This window comes from Capra hircus, chromosome 10 (genome assembly GCF_001704415.2).
Source record: "Capra hircus breed San Clemente chromosome 10, ASM170441v1, whole genome shotgun sequence".
Taxonomy (NCBI): domain Eukaryota; kingdom Metazoa; phylum Chordata; class Mammalia; order Artiodactyla; family Bovidae; genus Capra; species Capra hircus.
In genome coordinates, this window is record NC_030817.1 from 64,605,424 (window position 1) to 64,625,515 (window position 20,092).

At 49.6% G+C, this 20,092-nt stretch overlaps 1 protein-coding gene across 1 annotated transcript; it reads left to right on the plus strand.

The window, feature by feature from the left end:
• On the plus strand, positions 938-20,032 carry EPB42 (erythrocyte membrane protein band 4.2). Its single transcript, XM_005685549.2, has 13 exons — positions 938-1,093; positions 2,730-2,915; positions 3,856-4,086; positions 6,892-7,010; positions 7,932-8,036; positions 9,364-9,541; positions 10,096-10,234; positions 10,523-10,626; positions 11,149-11,391; positions 12,947-13,243; positions 15,991-16,145; positions 17,219-17,352; positions 19,144-20,032. The coding sequence occupies exons 1-13, from the start codon at positions 1,084-1,086 to the stop codon at positions 19,304-19,306; spliced, it is 2,064 nt and encodes a 687-aa protein (XP_005685606.2). The 5' UTR covers positions 938-1,083; the 3' UTR covers positions 19,307-20,032.

Below are 20,092 nucleotides of genomic sequence, written 5' to 3' on the forward strand. Positions count from 1 at the left end.
TCACATTTTTCAGGTAAAAATTATATCATCTTCAAATAATAAGAAAAATTCCCTTTTCATTTCTCATGAAGACTCTTTTTTGGTAAGAGTGAGAAGCAATAGCTTCCTTTTTTGCATAACGAGATTCTTCATGGGTAATAGTTCAAAGTTTGTAAGGTATAAACCAGCAAACAGCAGAAAAATCACATTCCTATATCCATTTCTAAGCTCCCCTCCCAATAGGCAAACAACAGTCCTTGTAGTTTCTTCTATATCCTTCTATAGACATGCCATATATGTGCAGGCCAGTCCAGCTGTGTCTGAGAGAGGTTCTAGAGACACAGTCTCAGAAGCCCAGATAAAACCTGAGAGGCCAAGGAGAACCAAGTAGGAGATCCTCTCCTGTGTTGACAAAACAAGTAGTAATAGGAAAAACAACAGAGTGCCAAGCCTTCTCTGATCGAGTGTGCCAGACCCAGCCGGCTTGAAAGAGCCACAGTTCTTGCTTCTGCTCTTTGGACATTTATTTTTCACCAACAAATTCTACCCCCTAATTTCTTTCACACATATGAATCCCAGCCACACACGCTCTCTCTCTTTATATTATCAGAAAGGTCCATGAACATCTAACAACTTAAAGTCCAAGACATGTGTAGGGCCTGAATCTGAAGTTGGATATGGACCTCCTTCCAGAGTCTTCCAGTGTCATCGAGGTAATATCTCTGAGGGTCTCTTGAGGCCCCGGAAGCTAGAGGCTTAGACATGTATCTGGGCTTCTCCAACTGGCAGACTCCCCCCGCAATTCACTTCCCACTCGAGCCTGCCAGATATACCCCTGTCTGGGCCTCCTGGTACAAGAGATAAACGAGAACGGGGAACTCCTGCAGCTGGTGCAAGAGATACCAGAGGGGAGGGAGCAGGAAAGACAAACGTGGGGAAGCACACAGGTGGAGTAGAAGGAAATGCCACTCTTTACAGATTCTTAAGCCAACAAAAGCGTCCATCATCATTTTCTGTCTGGAAGACAGATTCAGAGAGGGAGCTCACAGCAACAGTTCAAGACAGCATTTCCAGTAGCCAAGTGGATAAGAGCAGCCTGCAGCCATGGGACAAGGTGAGCCAAGCCAGCTCTCCACAGGACTTACTGGGCTCTCAGTAGCTTCTCTATCATTATGCTTTCATTAAAATAAGCAGGATGGTAGCAGAGGTGATGATGAGCAACGATGGTTGCAGGTGTTAGGGGATGCTAATAGTGGTGGAGGTGGTGGTTGTAGAGCTATGTTGGGGGAACAGTAAATGGATAGTGCTGATGATGGAGGAGCTAGTGTGAGAGCTGGTCGCTGGTGCTGGTGGTAGGGGAGGTAGTGTTTGTGTGACTCTGGTGGGAAAGGTAATAGTTGGTGCTGGCAGCAGAGGAGATGACAGAGGTGGGTTATGGTGGGAAGTGCTGATGGGTGCAGTGGCGGTGTGGTGCTGGGGGTGTGGCTATGGAGTGACAATCGACTGGGTTGTTGGTGGTAAATTGGTCATAGTTGTGATGACGGTGGTAAGGTGGTGATGGTGGTTAAATAGATTTATACTCTTACCCCAGCATCATCCTAACATGACTATTTTTACTGGGTTGTGGTTCATCTGATAGACAACCCGGGAAAGCATGAGGGTGTCATAGCCTCAAAGCTAAGTAGGAGAGAAGGGAGGCAGGAGTCAGGGAAACCAGGGTTTCCCTGGTAGCTCAGCTGATAAAGAATCCAACTACAATGCAGGAGACCTGGGTTCAATTCCTGGGTCAGAAGCTCCCCTGGAGAAGGGATAGACTACCCACTCCGGTATGCAAGGGCTTCCCTGGTGGCTCAGATGGTAAAGAATCCACCTAAATGCCAGAGACCTGGGTTAGATCCCTGGGTTGGGAAGATCCCCTGGAGGAGAGCATACCAACCCACTATTTTGTTCTTGCCTAGAGAATCCCCATGGACCCCAGTTCACAGGGTCACAAAGACTCAGACATGACTGAGCGACTTAGTACAGCAGAGCACAGCACAGTCAGGGAATCCAACTAAAAGGGACAGAGGCAGACACCAAGCAAGGAAACAGGCAGAAGCAGAGGATACAGAAGGCTTAGCCTCTGTTAGCATGTTTACAAATTCTTGTTATAAAGTGAGAATTGCCTGGGAGAATGTCTTAATACTCACAGGCCCCCTCCTTGTAGGGTTTTTCTGGGCTGCATGGTACTCTGGGTTTAATGAGCCTTTAGGTGAAAGCCACACGCAGTCTCGAGTGAGCTGCTGTCTGCACCTCACTCTTCTCACTTGTAAAACAAAAGAATTGGACTCAATCAGTGACTTCAAAATTAGCTCTAAAAATGATCATTGTGTTCTTAGATAAAAATGAGTAGGGGTGAGCAAAATTCTGGATTTTATTCATTGCTTTTGAATTGGGACCAGAAAAGGAGGTCAACAATGAGAACAAGCATTGTTCTTATTAATAGTAGTAACAGGGACTTACTATGTGTCTGACACGGGGCTGAGAATATTATGTACATTACCTCATTTGCTTTTCACAACCCTGCAAGGAGGGTGGTTATTCTGAGGAAGAGGGAACTGAGGATGAGTGGTTAAGCTACTTGCTTGAGACAGCACAGCTAGTAAGTTGAGCCAAGGATTTGAACCCTGCATCTCTGACTTCAGGGTCTCTGCTTTTACTGACGTTGTCACATTTACTTAGTCTCCAGGATTTCTTTCTCTCCACAGCAGGCCTGGGGATCAAGAGCTGTGACTTCCAGGCAGCGAGAAACAATGCAGAGCACCACACCAATGACATCAGCTCCCAGCGGCTCATTGTGAGGCGGGGGCAGCCCTTCACCATCAGCTTGCACTTTCAGGCTCCGGTCCACACATTTCTGCGTGCCCTGAAGAAGGTAGCCTTCATTGCACAAACTGGTGAGTGGGACTGACCTCAACTCCATTGGCAGTAGGACTAGGGGGTTCTTTCTCCAGCCCCACCTCAGAGAACCAAGGGGCAACTGGCTCACACTGCACCTGGGCCTCAAGAAATCCTGTGAAGATGAGATAATATGCAAGGAAATGAAAGTGAAAGTCACTCATTCGTGTCCAACTCTCTGTGACCCTATAGACTATAGCCTGCCAGGCTCCTCTGTCCATGGAATTCTCCAGGCCAGAATACTGGAGTGGCTAGCCTATCCCTTCTAGCCATTCCCTTCTCCAGGGCATCTTCCCAAATCGAAACCAGGTCTCCCATATTGCAAGTGGATTCTTTACCATCTGAGCCACCCAAGAATACTGGAGTGGCTAGCCTATCCCTTCTCCAGTGGATCTTCTCGACCCAGGAATCAAATCGGAGTCTCCTGCATTTCAGGCAGATTCTTAACCAGCTGAGCTACCAGGGAAGCCTGATAATATGCAAAGTAGCATTTATCATAATTCAGAAGTTGCTTGGCTGCATTATCACTAAGGAGTTTTTCTGTTACATATATAATATCGGTTTTGTAGAAAAGCCTGAATGGGATTTAATCTAGGCTAAATATAACATTTAATTTCTACTACTTGATGAATCTGTACTACATGTCAGATTTTGAGCCAAGGGCTTTACTTGCAATATCTCATTAAGACCTCACATCGGTCCAGTGAAGGAGATATGACGACACCCATGTTATACATTATGAACGTTTTCTAGATGTCCATGGGCACTAAGGACCTGTGCTCTCCCCTCACCCTTTTCTGACCCCCATTCCTTGATGAGTGGCTTTCATTCTCCTCCAAATCTAATTTTCACTTACTTCAGTTTTGTGATACTTCCTTTTGTTACTCTGAGTTGTGGCCAAGGGGTCCAAATTACCAATTCATCTCTGTGTGACTGCAGGAAAGCAACCTTCCATGGCCAGTGGGACCCAAGTCACGTTCTCGGTTTCCAGTCTGGGGGACCGGAAGTGGTGGAGTGCAATGGTGGAGGAGAGAGATGACCAGTCCTGGACAATCTCTGTGACCACACCTGCAGATGCTATCATTGGCCACTACTCACTCCTGCTGCAGATCTCGGGCAGGAAACAATGCCTAGGCCAGTTCACACTGCTCTTTAACCCCTGGAATCGAGGTGAGTTGGACCTGGGTCAGCCTGGGCTGCGCAAGACTCAAGGCCCTGGAGCCGGGGCCCCAGGGGACAGCTCCCTCCAGAACAGCACAGGTACTTAGCCACTGTGGAAACCACTCCCTGGATGAACGGCCTCTCAGACCCTGGGTCCTGACTTGGTGTCACCTGATGGAAGAAGCCCAGAGCTTCCCACTGAGAGCAGAGGCTAGTCTGGTCCTGGCTCAGGCTACTTAGTCACCGGAGCTGAGACTTACTGAGGTGATCCCAGAAGAACTCCCTCTGTGGTAACAGGATAGGGGCCAAGAGCTGGAAAGCACTTCAGGATAAGAGGGGGCCTGCGGGACAGGTTTCTCTGATCCCTCCCTCGGCTCCCATAGTCTGTCTCCATGGTGAATCTAGGTTTTGCAGGACCTGAGTTTTTAATTAATTTGGGGAATCCTCTTTAAGAAAAAGAACATAGAATTTTGAATTGCTTAGGCCCCCCTGACTTGAAGGGGGGTTCTGTGCTGGTGAGGGACCCAAAGCTTCAGTTTTAGCTTCACAGTAAATCTTCCTTCTTGCTTCTTCCTATTTGTTAGTTCTGTCCTTACTCTAGACTCTCTCTCTCCACCACGACCCATCCAAATACTTGCCTAGAGCAGCATATTAGCAACCAGTCTCCCTAGCTCAGCAGCCTCTGGATGGACTTTCCTGGGGTCAGGTGGCCTCCTGAGGCCCAGCCGGTGGCCACCTCTGGCAAAGCTCAGCCCTAGCTGTCAGGACTATTTAATCTAGAGAAGTCATTAGACATGGTTGATGTGCTCCAGATGAAAGCCAAGAGAACATCTCCTCTTCCTTCCCATTCTGAAGACTGAGTCTGTTTCCTTTTTGAATCCGCCACACCCCACCTTAATCCTTTGGGCTACCTGCACAGTTATTGAGAGGACTGGAAAAGAGTTTCTTCCTGTTTGCCCATCCCTGCTACCCCCAGACTAGCCTTTTCCTTTCACGAGTTCACTGCCAGCCCAAAGGGGGCCTCCTTATGAGGCAGGGCTGGGAACAAGGGGAAGTAGAAGAAATCTCCCCTGAAGCCCCTGGATCCCAGGGCTTGATGGCCTCCCTAATCAGCACCTGAGTCCCAGTAACTCCCTGTCTCCACTTCACTTGCCCAGCCTGGAGTCCTCGGGCGGCCCCCTCCTTCGGATAGCCCTGTCTGTCCTCAGTCCAGGCCCTTCATTCCTGCTCCAAGGGGGTCGGCAGGTGGAACAATGGAGGAGAACTAGTGTCCACTGGGGCGCCCTTGCCCCACGCGGGAGGGTGTGGATTCAAGGCCCCTTCAGCTGAGCCAGGGCCCGTGGCTCTCCACATACTGCCCTCAAGCCACTTCCCTCCAAAACTGAGGCTCGACTGTACCTGCCTTGTTGACTGAGCGCGCATCCAGAGCTAGGCCCTACCAACCTGAGCAAAGACGCAGAAATACAGATCTGGAACAGGCCTTGGTTCAAAGGGAGCTCACGGTCTTGACTCTACGCCAGGTTTCCTGCCTCCACACCTGGCTTGTTGGGACCAGTGAGGGAAGGCCTCTCTGTAGGGGTGAGGCGTCTGTCTAGCCAGAGGGGAAGTCCTGGCACTGCCCATCTGGGCGGTGAGTTAGAGATTTTCAGAAATTTTCTGGGACTCAGTCTCATCTTACCATACTTGAAGATGGGGCTCTTCTGGATTCAAAAGGAAATTTTACACCCTATAGTGAAAGTCAAGGTCCTATTCATAAGCAGGGAGCTTTATAAAGAGGGGAGGGAATGCACCCAAGCTGAGAAGAAGGGTGATACCTGTGCTCTGATAATGTACTTCCCAAAGTCTGCAGAGCCTGGGGCCAAACGCCTCGCTTTGAAGCAATTTCCAAAGAGACGATGTCCAGCTGACCTCACAGATGGTACTCAGGATGGAGGGGCAGGGACCCGGGGCTCCTTGGGCACATGATTCTGTGATTTTTTGTCCAAGGTTTTTCAGGGCTTCCTGATATCTAATATCCCAGCATTCTGCTACTTTGAGTACCCTCATCCTAGTTGGATGCCTGGGAGGATGGTTTGGAAATCCTCTTCTCATTCTAATCTCCAGGAACCAGTCTAACCAGCCCCTAATTCACCCCTGGCAACAGGCAGAGAGAGACACTTGACAAGCATATTAGGTCCACCAGCTGCTCCCAGCTTCCTAGAGTAGGCGATGGCCTCCTTAAAACCCCCATCCCCTTCGTGACCCCCAGGCAACCGTTCAATGAAGATAGTGGGAGAGGCAGCAGGAAGAGGTTATAGGAGTCCTAGACCCCCTTGGACACACCGGATGGCTCCCACTGTTCCCTCACACACACAGCCCCATTCTCCCTCCAACCCTACTTGTCTTCCCTTCTGCTCACATCTGTCAACCTGTTTGGTTTTTCTGAAACACTTTTTTCTGGTTGAACTTGTGGGAGAGACATAGCAGCCCCCCTGGGAAGCCCCCTGGCCTATTGCCAAATGCTCTTGGTTCAGGAGCAGGTTTCTTTGTGAACCAGTAGGCCTTTTAAGGTTGGCTTATTCCTGTCTGCTGGCTGGCCATGAAAGGCACTGTGGCTGACCCAGGGACTCTCATCCCCTTCCCCACTCTCACCAGAGAGGAGGTCTGGTCCCAGTATGGGATGAAAAGAGGGGTTTCCTTCACAGTCTCTACCAGGCCTGGAGCTGAAGGGAGGGCCTGCAGCAGAATCTCCCCTAATCAGGGAGGGCAAAGGCCTGGAGATGGATGGCACACCTAGCATCCCACAGTCCCTCATCCCTGCCTGCTTCTCTCCAGAGGATGCTGTGTTCCTGGGGAATGAAGCTCAGCGCAGGGAGTACTTGCTGAACCAGAATGGCCTCATCTTCCTGGGCACAGCTGACTGCATCCAAACCGAGCCCTGGGACTTTGGCCAGGTACGGGGCCCTCCAGGGAAGGTGGGGAGACAGTGATCACCCCATAACTTTCAGTGCTCACGTCAAACAGATTGGGCCAGTCCAGAGCCTCTGGTCATGAGGCCATTTCTTCGTGCAAGTTCAGCCACGTGGTACCTCAATCCCCTCAGGGTCACACTAGACCACCCTCCCCAGCCACCAGAGTTATCTTCCTAAAGACCATGCAGATGAAGCCTCTGTTATATCCTCACCATCTACAGGATAGACACCAAATCCCCTGGCTTGACACACAAGACTCTTCACATCCAGGCCACTGCTTCCCTCTCCCCAAGAGCAGCACTCCCCCCACCAACTCCATGCTTCAGCTCCTGGTCATCCCTCGATTGTGCAGGCTGAATGTTCCCTCTGCCAGGAATACCTTCCCTCACTTGCCACCTGGAAAAGGCCTGCCCATCTTTTAAGGCCCTCTGGAAGTTTTCGCAGCCCCCAGAGGCAGAGGGACTCTCCACTGTGCTCCCTGGGTTGGCATCTCTCCTAGAGCCCCAGCCACATTGCTGAGATCTGTAGCCTAAGTGCCCACGTGTCTCCCTCACTCCTCACTTCTGCTCCTCCAGAGCAGAAGCTGCCATTTTATCCACCCCCACACAGGGACAGCCCTGTTAGGTGCTGCGGGAGCAAATTACATGAAAAACTGTAGAAATGAAAGGACTCAACAGAGCCTTGGTACTCAAAAGCCCACACTATCAGCAGTCAGACAACAGAAGAGGCAAAAGGCTGAGGTGCAGGGCCCTGGGGCAGAGGGAAAAGCGAGAACTTCTTCAGGAATACGGCAGGAAGGAGTGGAGCCTGAGTCAAGAAGGACAAGGGGGCGGGGTTGACTTGTGGGAGGCGTGGCTAACCTGCACACCCTCCATCATGGGCGGCCCTGTGTGGTCCTTACAGCTCGAGGAGGATGTGATCGACCTTGGCTTGAGCTTACTGACCATGGACAAGCAGATGGAGAAGTGGGGCAACCCCGTGCATGTGGCCCAAGTCTTGGGCTCCTTGGTGAGTGAGGACGGGGTAGGGAGGGGGAGGAGATGAGACAGCAGTCCTCTGCCAGAGCTGCCCCTGTCTAGGGCCCCAGAAGTTTTTTACTCACAAATGGTCCCCTCCTCCCAGAGTGCAGGGGACAGGCCCTGGAGAAGGGTCTGAGTGAGGAGGGGCAGACAGTAGCATCCTGCGGAGAGAGAAATGACCAAAAGGTGTCCTCCTTCAGGTCACAAGCCAGTGAGGACTAAAACTGACCTGGATTTCCTTGAGACCTCCCTCTCCCTGCCTCCTCACTCCCAGCCCTGACAGGGAGCTTAGGTCCCTGGGAAGAAGGGGGTCAGTTCCATCTTACCCGCGGGTTGGTGATAAAGCAGTCAAAGGAACTTGTTTTCATTTCTAAATTATTCCCATGAAGGTGGCTTGGTCCTTTCCTATTGTCCTTAAAAAGTTCTCTCACAGGAGTAATGTGCTGTCTATTTCCTCATGTGGCTCAGTCCTCTCCTCTGAGGAGGTGGTGAGGGACAGGGCTAGCCTGCGAGGAGGAGGAAACGTGGGCCTCAAGGTCCCAGGTGCAAACACTCGAAGAATCAGGGCCAGGCAGACCAAGGAACGGTGAAAGCCTCCAGCGAGGGGCAGCCCTCCTGCTGCTCTCGTGTCCTGAGTGTCTTCTGCCACTATGGGCTTCCCTGGTGGCTCACACGGTACAGAATCTGCCTGCAATGTGGGAGACCTGGGTTCGATCCAGGTTTCAACCCCTGGGTCAGGAAGATCCCCTGGAGAAGGGAATGACAATCCACTCCACTGTTCTTGCCTGGAGAATCCCATGGACAAAGGAGCCTGGTGGGCTACAGTCCATGGGGTCACAAGAATTGGATATGATGGAGCAACTAACACTTTCACTTTCAAGGCTCATGAACCCCTGCTTCTGAAGGACTTGTTAAAAAGGAGGATTCCCAGACACTATCCCAGGGGGTGAAGGTGGAGCCCAGGAACATGCAGGTTTAACAAGTTCCAGGTGATTCCCATACAGGTGGTCTGTTCACACCTGGAGAGCTGTAATGAGCCCTTGCTACGGACATGCTAAGTCACTTCAGTTGCATCTGGCTCTTTGTGACCCTATGGACTGTAGCCCACCAAGCTCCTCTGTCCGTGGGATTCTTCAGGCAAGAATACTGGAGTGGGTTTCCATGCCCTCCTCAGGGGACCTTCCCCACCCAGGAACTGAACACATGTCTCTTTCATCTCCTGCACTGACAGGCAGGATCTTTACCACTAGCGCCACCTGAGAAACCCAAGCCCTCCCTACCCACCCCCATAAACATCCACACATTTCCCCAAACAGCTGCAGATTCTTAAGGAGAAGCTTGTCCTGCCCACTGCGAAGATCCAGACCACGGAGGAAAGGGCCTTGCTGAACAAGCGCCGGGGCAGTGCGCCCATCCTGCGACAGTGGGTCACTGGTCATGGGAGGCCCGTGTACGAGGGTCAGGCCTGGGTGTTAGCAGCTGTTGCTTGCACAGGTACAGAGCAGACCCTGCCACACTCAGACAAGTCACCTTGGCTACCGCACAGAGTGTCTGCCTTGCGTCTTGGGTTGCCCAGTACCCCCTGCCCCAAAGCAGCCACTGCCTCCACTCTGCAGCATTCCCCCACCTCCACCACACCTGTGATCGCTTCCCATGCACCATCTGGCTAAGGTGGCTTTTCCCCAGCCACTCCTCCCAACCAGATTCAGCAAAGTTGGGCCTATCTGGTGAGCTCTGCTCCCAAACTCCCCAAAGCTCCTCCCTGCCTCTGCCCCAGAAAAGCCAGTCCCAGCGCTCTGTGGAAGCCTCCCCCTGCTGTGTGCTCCACCCGCTGCATAACTTGTCTGTTTCTCATTACTTGGCCTTCATATAGCGTAGGTCGGGCGGGTGTCAGTTCCTGTGCCCCTTCTCTTTCCACAATGTCACCTGGCATTAAGACCATGAAACTGCCTAGTGTCCAGAGGAGACACTGAGAATGCTAGCCATAGGCCCCATCCCCGCGTCCCAGGCCTCTCTGGTGCCCTGACCCTCTGCCCGCTTCCATGCAGTGCTGCGAGGCCTGGGAATCCCTGCCCGAGTTGTTACCACGTTCACCTCAGCCCAGGGCACCGGCGGGGACCTGCTGGTAGACGAGTACTACAACGAGGAGGGGCTTCAGAACGGAGAAGGCAACAGAGGCAGAGCCTGGTGAGAAGCCCAAAGGGGATGGGTGATGTCCCAGACCTGAAAGGGCTCCAAACCCGCAGCCTGTCATCCATGGGAACCCCCAGCCCAAGTAGCCCTGCTGTGAATAGGCCTTCGGACTCCGGACGGCAGGATTCTGAAGGTCAGGGTGAATGTGAGACGCACACCCCTTCCTGGGAGTGTTGGAACCACTCTTACACAGCGTCCTCCCATCCACTTAGTCTCAGCTCTGTCGTCTCTGGACTGCTTCAGGACTTTTTCCCCCCACTTGTATTGTTCCCTTTGCTTCAGGATCTTCCAGACTTCCACGGAGTGCTGGATGGCCCGGCCTGCTCTGCCTGAGGGTTATGACGGATGGCAGATTCTATACCTAAGTGCTCTTAAAGGAGATGAAGGTAAAGCCTGGGGTGGGCCTAGGACCACCAGGTTACACAGAGCTGCAAGAGTACAAGGAGTCCCTTGGAGAGGAAACAGGGGCAGCAGGTGGTCCATAGCAGGTCTGCAGCCCCTAAAACAGAAGTGGTGCCAGGACTGATAGTGAGCAGTGGGATGCTGGCCCAAGGTCCCCCAGGAACAGAACAGTCACAGAGCCAGGCACATAGGAAGTGCTCAACAAAGGCAACCTCCTCCTGTCGTGTCTGTGGTCAAGCTGGCTTAGGAACTCCCATGTACTCTGTAATTCTGAGGTCTTGTCCAAGAGAGTGCCGGCCATAGACCCTGACCAAAAAGTTTTGTCACTAAAAGTGAGCTTCACCCCAGCTGTGCCCTCTCAGAAACCCTGCCTAGTGCCCACCTTTGACCTTGATTCCAGTGGAGGGGCAATAGGGCATTAGGATGGGGACAGAGGTTTTGCTGCTCTGACCAAAGCCAAGGTCTGGGTATGATTCCTCTCACTCATTCACATTTCTCTCCCTCAGTCCTGGAGGCCTGTGATCTGGTCCCAGTCAAAGCGGTCAAGGAGGGGACTGTGTGGCTGAGCCCTGCAGTATCAGACATTTTTGCCTCAATTAATGCCTCATGTGTGGTTTGGAGGTGCCGTGAGGACGGGACACTGGAGTTGACTGACTGCAACACTAAGTATTTTGGCAATAATATCAGCACCAAGAATGTGGACTGTGACCGCCGTGAGGACATCACACAGAACTACAAGTATCCTGAAGGTACCAGGCAGTGGGGGGCCTCCCAGGTGGCTCAGAGGTAAAGAATCTGCCCACCAATTCAGGAGATGCCAGTTCGATCCCTGGGTCAGGAAAATGCCCTGAAGTAGGAAATGGCAACCCATTAGTTTTCTTGCCCAGAAAATCCCATGGACAGACTGAGTGCCTACAGTCTGTGGGGTTGCAAAGAGTTGCATATGACTAAAGCAATTTAGCATGCACGCACCAGGCAGAGGAGGGCCCCAAACAGGAATAGAGGGAAAGGAATGGGCCAGACACATGCAGGCCAGGGAGACGTGCAGTCCGTTCCCCATCACATAAAACAGGACTTCTCAACCCTGTTTGACATTATTCATATTTTGGACCAGATACTTTTGCTATCTGGGAGGCTGTGCAACCTGCGACATTCAGAAGCCTTCCTGGTCTGTACCCTCTAGATGCCAGCCCCTCCTCCAACCACCACCACCAGCTGTGACAACCAGAAATGTCTCCTGACATTTCCAGATGTCCCCTGGGGGCAAAATTGTCCCCAGCTGAGAACCACTGCTATAGAACAGAATACTTAATACCAAGCCCAGGTGATTTCCCTGGTGGTGCAGTGGTTAAGACTCTGCACTTCTATTGCAGGGGGTTAATCCCTGGTTAGGAAGCTAAGATCCCACATGTCACGTGTGGCATGGCCAAAGACAAAACAAAAAACGAGCCCAGCTGCCAGGAAATATTCTCTCTCTCCTGCTGTCCTCCAACACTCCCCAGCCTCCCTGTGTATTCCCCTCCATATTAGTTACTAGAGCACACTGCTGCGCTGTCCACCCATTTGTCCAAACAAGAAGGCCTGCACTTTTCTTGAGCCTCCCAATGGTACCCTCACACCCATCTCCTCATCTCCTTCCCCACTGCCTGCAGGTCACCCAGGGCCTCATCATCTTTTTTCTATAGTATTATAGTAGCCTCCTAATTGGACCTCTGCCTCCAGCCTCCCCATCATTATTCCATCTCTAACTTAGAGTTTCCAGAATGAGCTTCCCAGGACACAAATATATTTATGTTACAGAATATTCCTGCTCCAGAATATTCCATGGCCTCCATTTCCCTTGGAATAAGTCCCAACTCCTTCATTTAGGAAAATACAAGTTCATGCAACTTGTACAAAAACTAGCTCTCCCACTATTCAAGGGGCAAACTCATAGTACTTAAAGAACTTGACCCCTGAGTGACTTGGAAGAGACACACTGTGTCTGTGGTGAGTGTGTCTAACACAAACCCTTTTTTCAGCTCCACGTGGCACAAGAGGTCTGCAAGGCTCTGGCGGCCTTGGCAGATTTGAGCAGTAGTGGGTCAATGAACCTTAATCCTGAGCTTTTATTAGAACGGTCTATACCTGCTGGGAGAAGGAAATGGCAACCCAGTCCAGTGTTCTTGCCTGGAGAATCCAAGGGACGGGGGCGTTTGGTGGGCTGCCGTCTGCGGGGTCGCACAGAGTCGGACACAACTGAAGCGACTTAGCAGCAGCATACCTGTTGAGTAAGAGGCCTGCTTTGTTTATTCCATTCTTCAGGATCTTCTCAAGAAAAAAAGGTGCTGGAGAAAGTCCAGAAATACAGAATGGAACGCAAGGATGATGGCATCCATCCTCCTAGCTGTGAGACTGATGATCCTCTTCAACTCTTTTTGAAAGCGCCAAGTTCCCTAGCCCTGGGAAAGAATGTAGAGTTCTCTGTGAACTTGTCAAACCCCAGTGACCAGGAGAAGGAAGTGCAGCTGGCAGTTGGGCTACAGGCAGTGTACTACAATGGCGTCCTTGCGGCCAAGCTCTGGAGGAAGAAGTTTGTCCTTACTCTCAGTGCCAACTCAGGTAACTATCTGTGATCCCTTCCCAACACTCTACACACCCAGCTCCCACTCTGAGCAGGCAGCAGCCATACAGCAACCCCTGCAGATTTGACGACATGGTTTCTAGTTCCTGATGTGCTCACGCGCTCTCTCTCTCTCTCATTCAATACATATTTACTGAGCTTCACACAGGAAAAACAAAGCCCCCATTTCTGATTGTAGTCATTCGAGTAAACAGACTATGGAGCAGTATTAAGAAGTGTTTGATGAGGTAAACGCAGTACAATGGTAGATTAGCATCTCTCCCAGGCAGGAGCAGGCTGCCCCCAGGTAAATCAGGCTGCCCCGGGTCTTGAAGGATGAGTAAGGCAGTGTCAGAGAAGTGAGTCATGGGCTTTCCAGGCAGAGGGGACACAGGCCCAGGTTCTTCCTCCTCCTTGAGATTCTTATGTAATTGATCTGGAGCCGGATCCAAGCACTGGAATTTTTTCAGAGCTCCCTGTGTTATTCTAGGGTTGAAATTCCTTGGACTAGAGCAGCTGTTCTCCAACTTTGCTGCACGTAAGAACCACCTGGGGGAAGTTTGATGCTCAGCCTGCACCCCAGACCAATTAAGTCAGAAACTCTACAGTTTGACCCAAACATCAAAATTATTGTTAAGTCCTTGGGTGACTCCAATGTGCAGGCAAGAGAATCAGTGGAATAGAGCTTGTTTACATGATTGCAGCAACCTCCTGACTGGTCCCCCTGCCTCCAGTCTTTCCACCCTGTTCCCTTTCCAAGAGTGGGAGGAGTGGAGAGGGGGAGTTGCGTGAAAGCCAGACTGGACCAGATCTTGAAGTGGCTTGTAGATGCTGCCCAAGAGTTTGGGTTTTATTCTCTGGGCAATGGGGAGCTGGTAAAAGGTAAAACCAGAGGAGCCAATGGGATTAGAAATTCATTTTTTATAAAGAACTTTTGGTAGAATGAAATGGAAGGGGTCATATTAGAGTCATGTATCTCAACCTCGTCTGTATGTTGAATCATCTGGAGAACTTTAAATATACTGATTCCTAGGTCTCTCTGTCAGAGTCTGTTATAACTGACTTGGGGTGTGGCTTGGCATTGGGAATTTTTTAAGCTTCCCATGTGATTCTAATGTGTATCTAATATGTGTCCAACAACCACAGAGTAGAAGTTGGAAGGTTTTGAAAAATTGAAGGACAAAGTAAACTAGCAGAACTTTTCAAATGAAGTCATATTATGGAAGTGGGCTAGATTGAACTTGTGTATGTGGCTAGAGGGTGCTTCCAGTTTGGGTGAGCCTCTAAAGCAGGGCCAATGGGAAAGAACAGGTCTGGGGAGAAAGATGATGCATTCTGCTTGTTGCATGCTGGGTTTGAAATCCCAGAAGACATCTGAGCTGCGATGGCCAGTAGGCAGCTGGAAACCTAAACCTGGTATTCTAGATAAAGTCCTGGATGGGGGCAGGGGAGAGTGGGGAAGGACTGAGAGAAACTGAGAGGGCAAGGAGGAAACCCAGGCAGCACCAGCGTGTAGGCACCAGACAGGGAGACAGTAGAGAGACGACGTCAAAGAGAAGCGGGAGCTCAGCATGGCCAGCGGACAGGCTGTGAGAGGCCAAGGCTGGAAAGCCTCTACTGACAGAGAGGTCTGATGGAGAAGCAATAGGTTCCTGGGGCTTAAACTGACTGAGAGCTGAGGAGGTGAGACAAGGTATGCAGTCCTTCCTGGAAGAATGGGTGGAAAAAGAGAGGCTGGGTGGCAGACAGGGACACTCGGGAGAGGGAAGGTGTTCTTTGTTTACTTTTAAGATAATAGAGAGCAGAACCTGTTTATATGCTGAAGAAGAATTAATAGAAAAAGACGAAGCCTCAGGAGAGATGGGTTATAATCGATGGTGCAAACTTTCAGGAAATGAGACACAGCTAGAATAATTATAGCTCACATTTATTGAGCACTTATTTTCGGCAAACATGATGTTAAGTGTTCTGTATGCATTATCTCATTAATCCTCATAATGACCTTATGAGGCAGGAACCATTATCACCCCCACAAAAGATGAGGAGACCAAGACACAGAAAGTTAAATAAATTGCCCACAGTTACACAGCTAAGCAGCGATGGGGTTGGGATGGAGCACTGATTTAAAAAGCAGGGGACAGGATCTGGGCACAGAGGGGGCCTCACCCTGGAGGCAGTGGTGAGGAGGGAAGGAAGGGTGGCTTCATTTTCTCTGCAAACGGGAGAGCACAGAAGCAGAGAAGGGGAGGGGACCAAGCAAGCATATATTCAGCCATGACTGGGCCAACACCTAACAACTGTCTCATGAACCAGAAGCCGTCCCAGCTAGGTGTTACTAGACGAGGAGATTGAGGCTCCGCTTGCAGTTCACAGGGCCCTTCCCAGAGCCCTGTGGAGGAGGTCTACCAAGTGCTGTGCTCACGATGGTGATGTTGGTCTCGGGTGGGTGGGTTGTTTTTTGCCGCCCCTGGTCTTAGTTGCAGCATTTGGGCGCTTGGTTGTGGAATGTGGGAACTGTTTTCCTGACTGGGGGTTGAACCTGCACCCGCTGCCTTGAGACCATGCAGTCCTAACCACTGGACCGCCAGAGAAGTCCTTTCGGGTGGGTTCTTGAGTGAGTTCATTCTGAAATTGCTCTGAGGAGTCTTTCTGGCTTCAGCGAGGCCCTGACTCTTGGGAGTCATGTGTGTCTCTGGAGCACATGCACTCACTCCTGCGCACTGACTCCACCTATTACATGTTTCAGCTGAGAAAATCTCTACCTCCCTGTTCAACTCCAGTTTTGAACAAAACCTGCCAGAGAATAGCTTCCTCAGACTCACTGCCATGGCAACGCACTCCAGCCTTCCCTGCTTCGCCCAGCAAGACATCGCCATTTGCAGACCACACCTTGCCATAGAGGTAGGCACCAGCCCTTCCCCAGATCGCTGTATTTGCTGCTATTCGGTCGCCATTTCAGAAACAACAGAGCCCCTCAAGCTTCAGAGCAGGTGACCGTGCTGAAGAAACTATCAGGAAATGCTGGGCTGAGAGCTCCTTCTCTTGAAAGAGATTTCTTATATATGATACTAAACCTTTACAGTTTAAGTAAAGGTTTCTAAAATTGGGAGTCTTCTCAGTGGCTGCCTCCAAACTCACAAAGATACGGTCATTTAGCACTTTATACAATACCAATGTATTTTCACGTTTTACTTCTTTTAATACAACAGCCCTGGGAGGTGAACTCTTCCCATTATTCAGATGAGGAAAGCATCATGCCTACAAATCATAAAAATGGGCTGTCTTAGAGGCTTAGGGCTCTTAGTCCAGTCCTCTTTCCACATGCGTACCCAGACCAAAATGAATGTGACTTGGTCTCTGCCCTGGAGGGGGTTACAGCTGGGCAAGGGTGACATGACGTGTGGTCGTCTATGTAAGAGCTTTCAGAGGAACAAAGTCACTCTGGCACAAGTGAAGTAAAGAGGCCTATTTCCGGCTGGGGGTTTGGGAAAACTTCATGGAGGAGGTGGCATTTGTGTCAGGCTTTGAACAATAGGGAAGCTTTCAGTGCAGAGGAGGGAGAAGGCCATTGCAGATGGAAGACTGAGTAAAGAGGCCCAAAGGAAGGGAGCCTGAGGGATGTGCTGGGGCTGGGAAATTGCCCACAGAGGTTAGGGTGTAGTCAGGGGTAGAACAGATAAGTCTGGGATAGATTGGGGTTAGATTGTGAAGGGCTCTGAAGGCCAACCAAAGCTGAATTCTAAGACAATGGGAAACCTTCCAAGGTTTCCAAGTGAAGAAAAGGCACCATCAGTGTTGTCAGTGATGGATCAAGGGTGAGAGTAAATACAGAAGACCAAGTAGAGGGGTAGGGAAGTCAGCAGTTGAGTTTAGGTGAGGATGGTAGATAGGAGAATAACCAAGAAAGGGTTCAGGGAGGGCAGCCAGGAAGGGAAGCAGTGACTACAGCTCCATGCTCTTGGGATCCCCCACAGATGCCAGAGACAGCAGAGCAAAATCAGCCCCTGATGGCCTTGGTCAGCATCCATAACCCCCTCGATGTTCCCTTGGAAGACTGTGTGATCTCCATCTTTGGAAGGGGGCTCATTCACAGAGAGAAGAGCTACAGGTAAGGCACCACAAGCTCATCCCACAGAAGTATCTCAACCTGTCAGAAAGGCAGGAACCTGGGCTTCCCTGGTGGCTCAAATGGTAAAGAATGGCAGGAACCCAAGATGACACTCTGTTTGCTGTGTCCATGAAGACAGAGCAAATACCTGCCAGAGTTGAACTAAAAGATCAGGGCCTCTCTCACCCTGGGGCCACCAGTGTTTACAGGGGTACAGGACAGAGGGAGGCTCTGTGCCCTTTGGGCACCTGATGCTGGTTGAGGCCCTGGCCATGCAGAGAGGGCCTGGGTATTACTAACACAGGTGAGGGGGTTAGGGAACATCACAGGCAAGAGCTGCACTCTACCAGTGACAACACAATACAGACTTCTATTTGCACATTCCCTTTTACTCCTATTCCCTACTCCCATTCCCACCACCACTTCATATCCTTGTCTTAATATGTGTGAAACGTGTACTGTTGCTTCATGAGCCTGTATTTTTAAACTGTATAAATGTTATGTCTAATTCATTTCACTCAGAACTGTTTTTCACTCATCCACGTCAAGTCCATTGCTTCTGCTACAAATTACTCCATCATGTATACCCCTGCTTCCTACCACACCACTCCACAGTGCCTCCGACTCTCAGACACTGCAAATACACATATTCCCTTACATACCTGCTTGAAAATTCATGTGTGTGGGGTAAATGCACAGGAATAGAGTTGCTGAGACAGAGGATAAGACCTGGTTTGACCACATGCTATCAGATTGGTTTGTAGACTAGCTGCAGTTCCCTCCAGCAGTACTTGACAGCTTCTATATTCCTACCATTCCTCTGCTCTTGGCAATACCCAGTTTTCTCTTTTAATCTGGTCTAATGGGAACAAAACAATATCTCATCGTTGTTTTAATTTGCAACTCTTCATGTTTGTTAGCCTTTTCCATTTCCTCCTCTGTATAGTTCCTTAACTTTGCCCACTTTTTTTTTTTTTTTTGCTTTTCCTTTTTTCCTTGCTGATCTGTGGGTATGTATACACACACATATATTCATACACACAAATCCTGTATAATCTAGGTTATTAGCACCTTGTTGGCTTTAGATGTTGCAAGTATCTTTGTTAATCATTGCTCCTTCTCTCGTGAGCTCCAAAGCATCCTCCACTAAACACACACACACAGTTTAGAGTTCACAATGCCCACCTACAAACCCGAGGTCCCTGACAGGTTGTGTGGTTGTTGAGCCACCACCTCAGCCTCAAGAAACTCAGTCACTCTTGGCCATAAGTTGAGAGGACTGCCAGCATTTAACCAGACTTCTGTGGTCGCCCAGATAAACTGTAAGGCAAAGCTTCTCAAAAGAAATCCACACCAGTTGCTCAGTCACCATAAGAAGGTCCACAGGTAGACAAGAAAGCTGCTGATAGGGCTCCAAACACCTCCTGCTGGCATCCTGACATCTCAGTATGCCCACTACATCCACTGCAGTTAGCAATGAGGCTTCTAAAACCAGTTTTCATAAGCCTACTATTACCAAGAATGGGACCAGACTGAAGTCACAGGTGATAAAACAACAGATGCAGCCTGGAAGCCCTTAGAATAGGATGTTTCTCTTCTCAACCATACAGCTGCTCACCAGAGGCTCCTGCCTTCTACCTGCTTCAAACCTCCTTTGTTTTAACAGCTGGGTACTTACATGTTTATTTCTTCAGGGTCCACCTCTGTAAGAAGGTAAGGATCAGATTCACTGGGACCAGCAAAGGAATGGCCCTGAGACAGAACTAGGACTTTTCTTTTCTTCTATTTCAGAGTGAATTCAGTGCAGCCCAGAAACACTTTGCACACCCAACTCAAGTTCGTGCCAGTGAAGGTGGGGTGCCAGAGGCTCACTGTGGAAATGGACTGCAACATGTTCCAGAACCTAACCAACTTCAGAACTGTCACGGTGGTAGCCCCTGAACCTCCAGCTTAAACTTCCAGCTCCAGCGTCACTTTCCCCAACCACCTCCTGAATCTACAATCTAAAACCAAGCATGCTGGGAAGAGAAACTTTGCTTATCACACAAATGATTCTCTGCTCAGGCTGAGCAGGAGAGGACCAAGAACAAAACTAGATTCCGCCCACCCCACCCCCCACCTCAAAAAAACTTATATTCTCAGAAATCAACAGAAAAAACACTCATTTCTGTCACCCCAGCTCAAGGCATCTATGAAGACTAGTTGTCTTAGAATAGAAACTATTGGGCTCGAGGAATTTTTTTTTTAAAAGCCTTTATAAAGGTATTCAGATAAGTAAATTAAGACTTTTTTCAGTTCAGGGTTTTTCATAACCATTTACTATTCACTAATACATAAATTTATGGTAAGGAAAATAACAATATTTAAAGCACTCGTTATTTCTGATGAAATGGGACAATATTAACTAAAAATATGATTTTTAGACAATCCTAAGATTATATTGATCAATGCCATCCCTGACCATTATCCTTAAAGATCCAAAGATGACTAAAGAAAGTTATAAAATACACACCATAAGACCTGAGTGGAGAATGATCTTCAATATTCAGCTATGGTTAAGTCCTTATTAGAGTTGAATATTATGAGATTACATAGCCCACAATTAAGTGTGATGTTGACAACATGAATTTGGTCCAGTAGAGAAATATACAATTATTAAGTATAAAGAAAATAGGACCTATTAAAAAAAAACTGGACTCCTTTTGTACAAAGTTAAATTTTTTTTCATTGTTTCCATTTT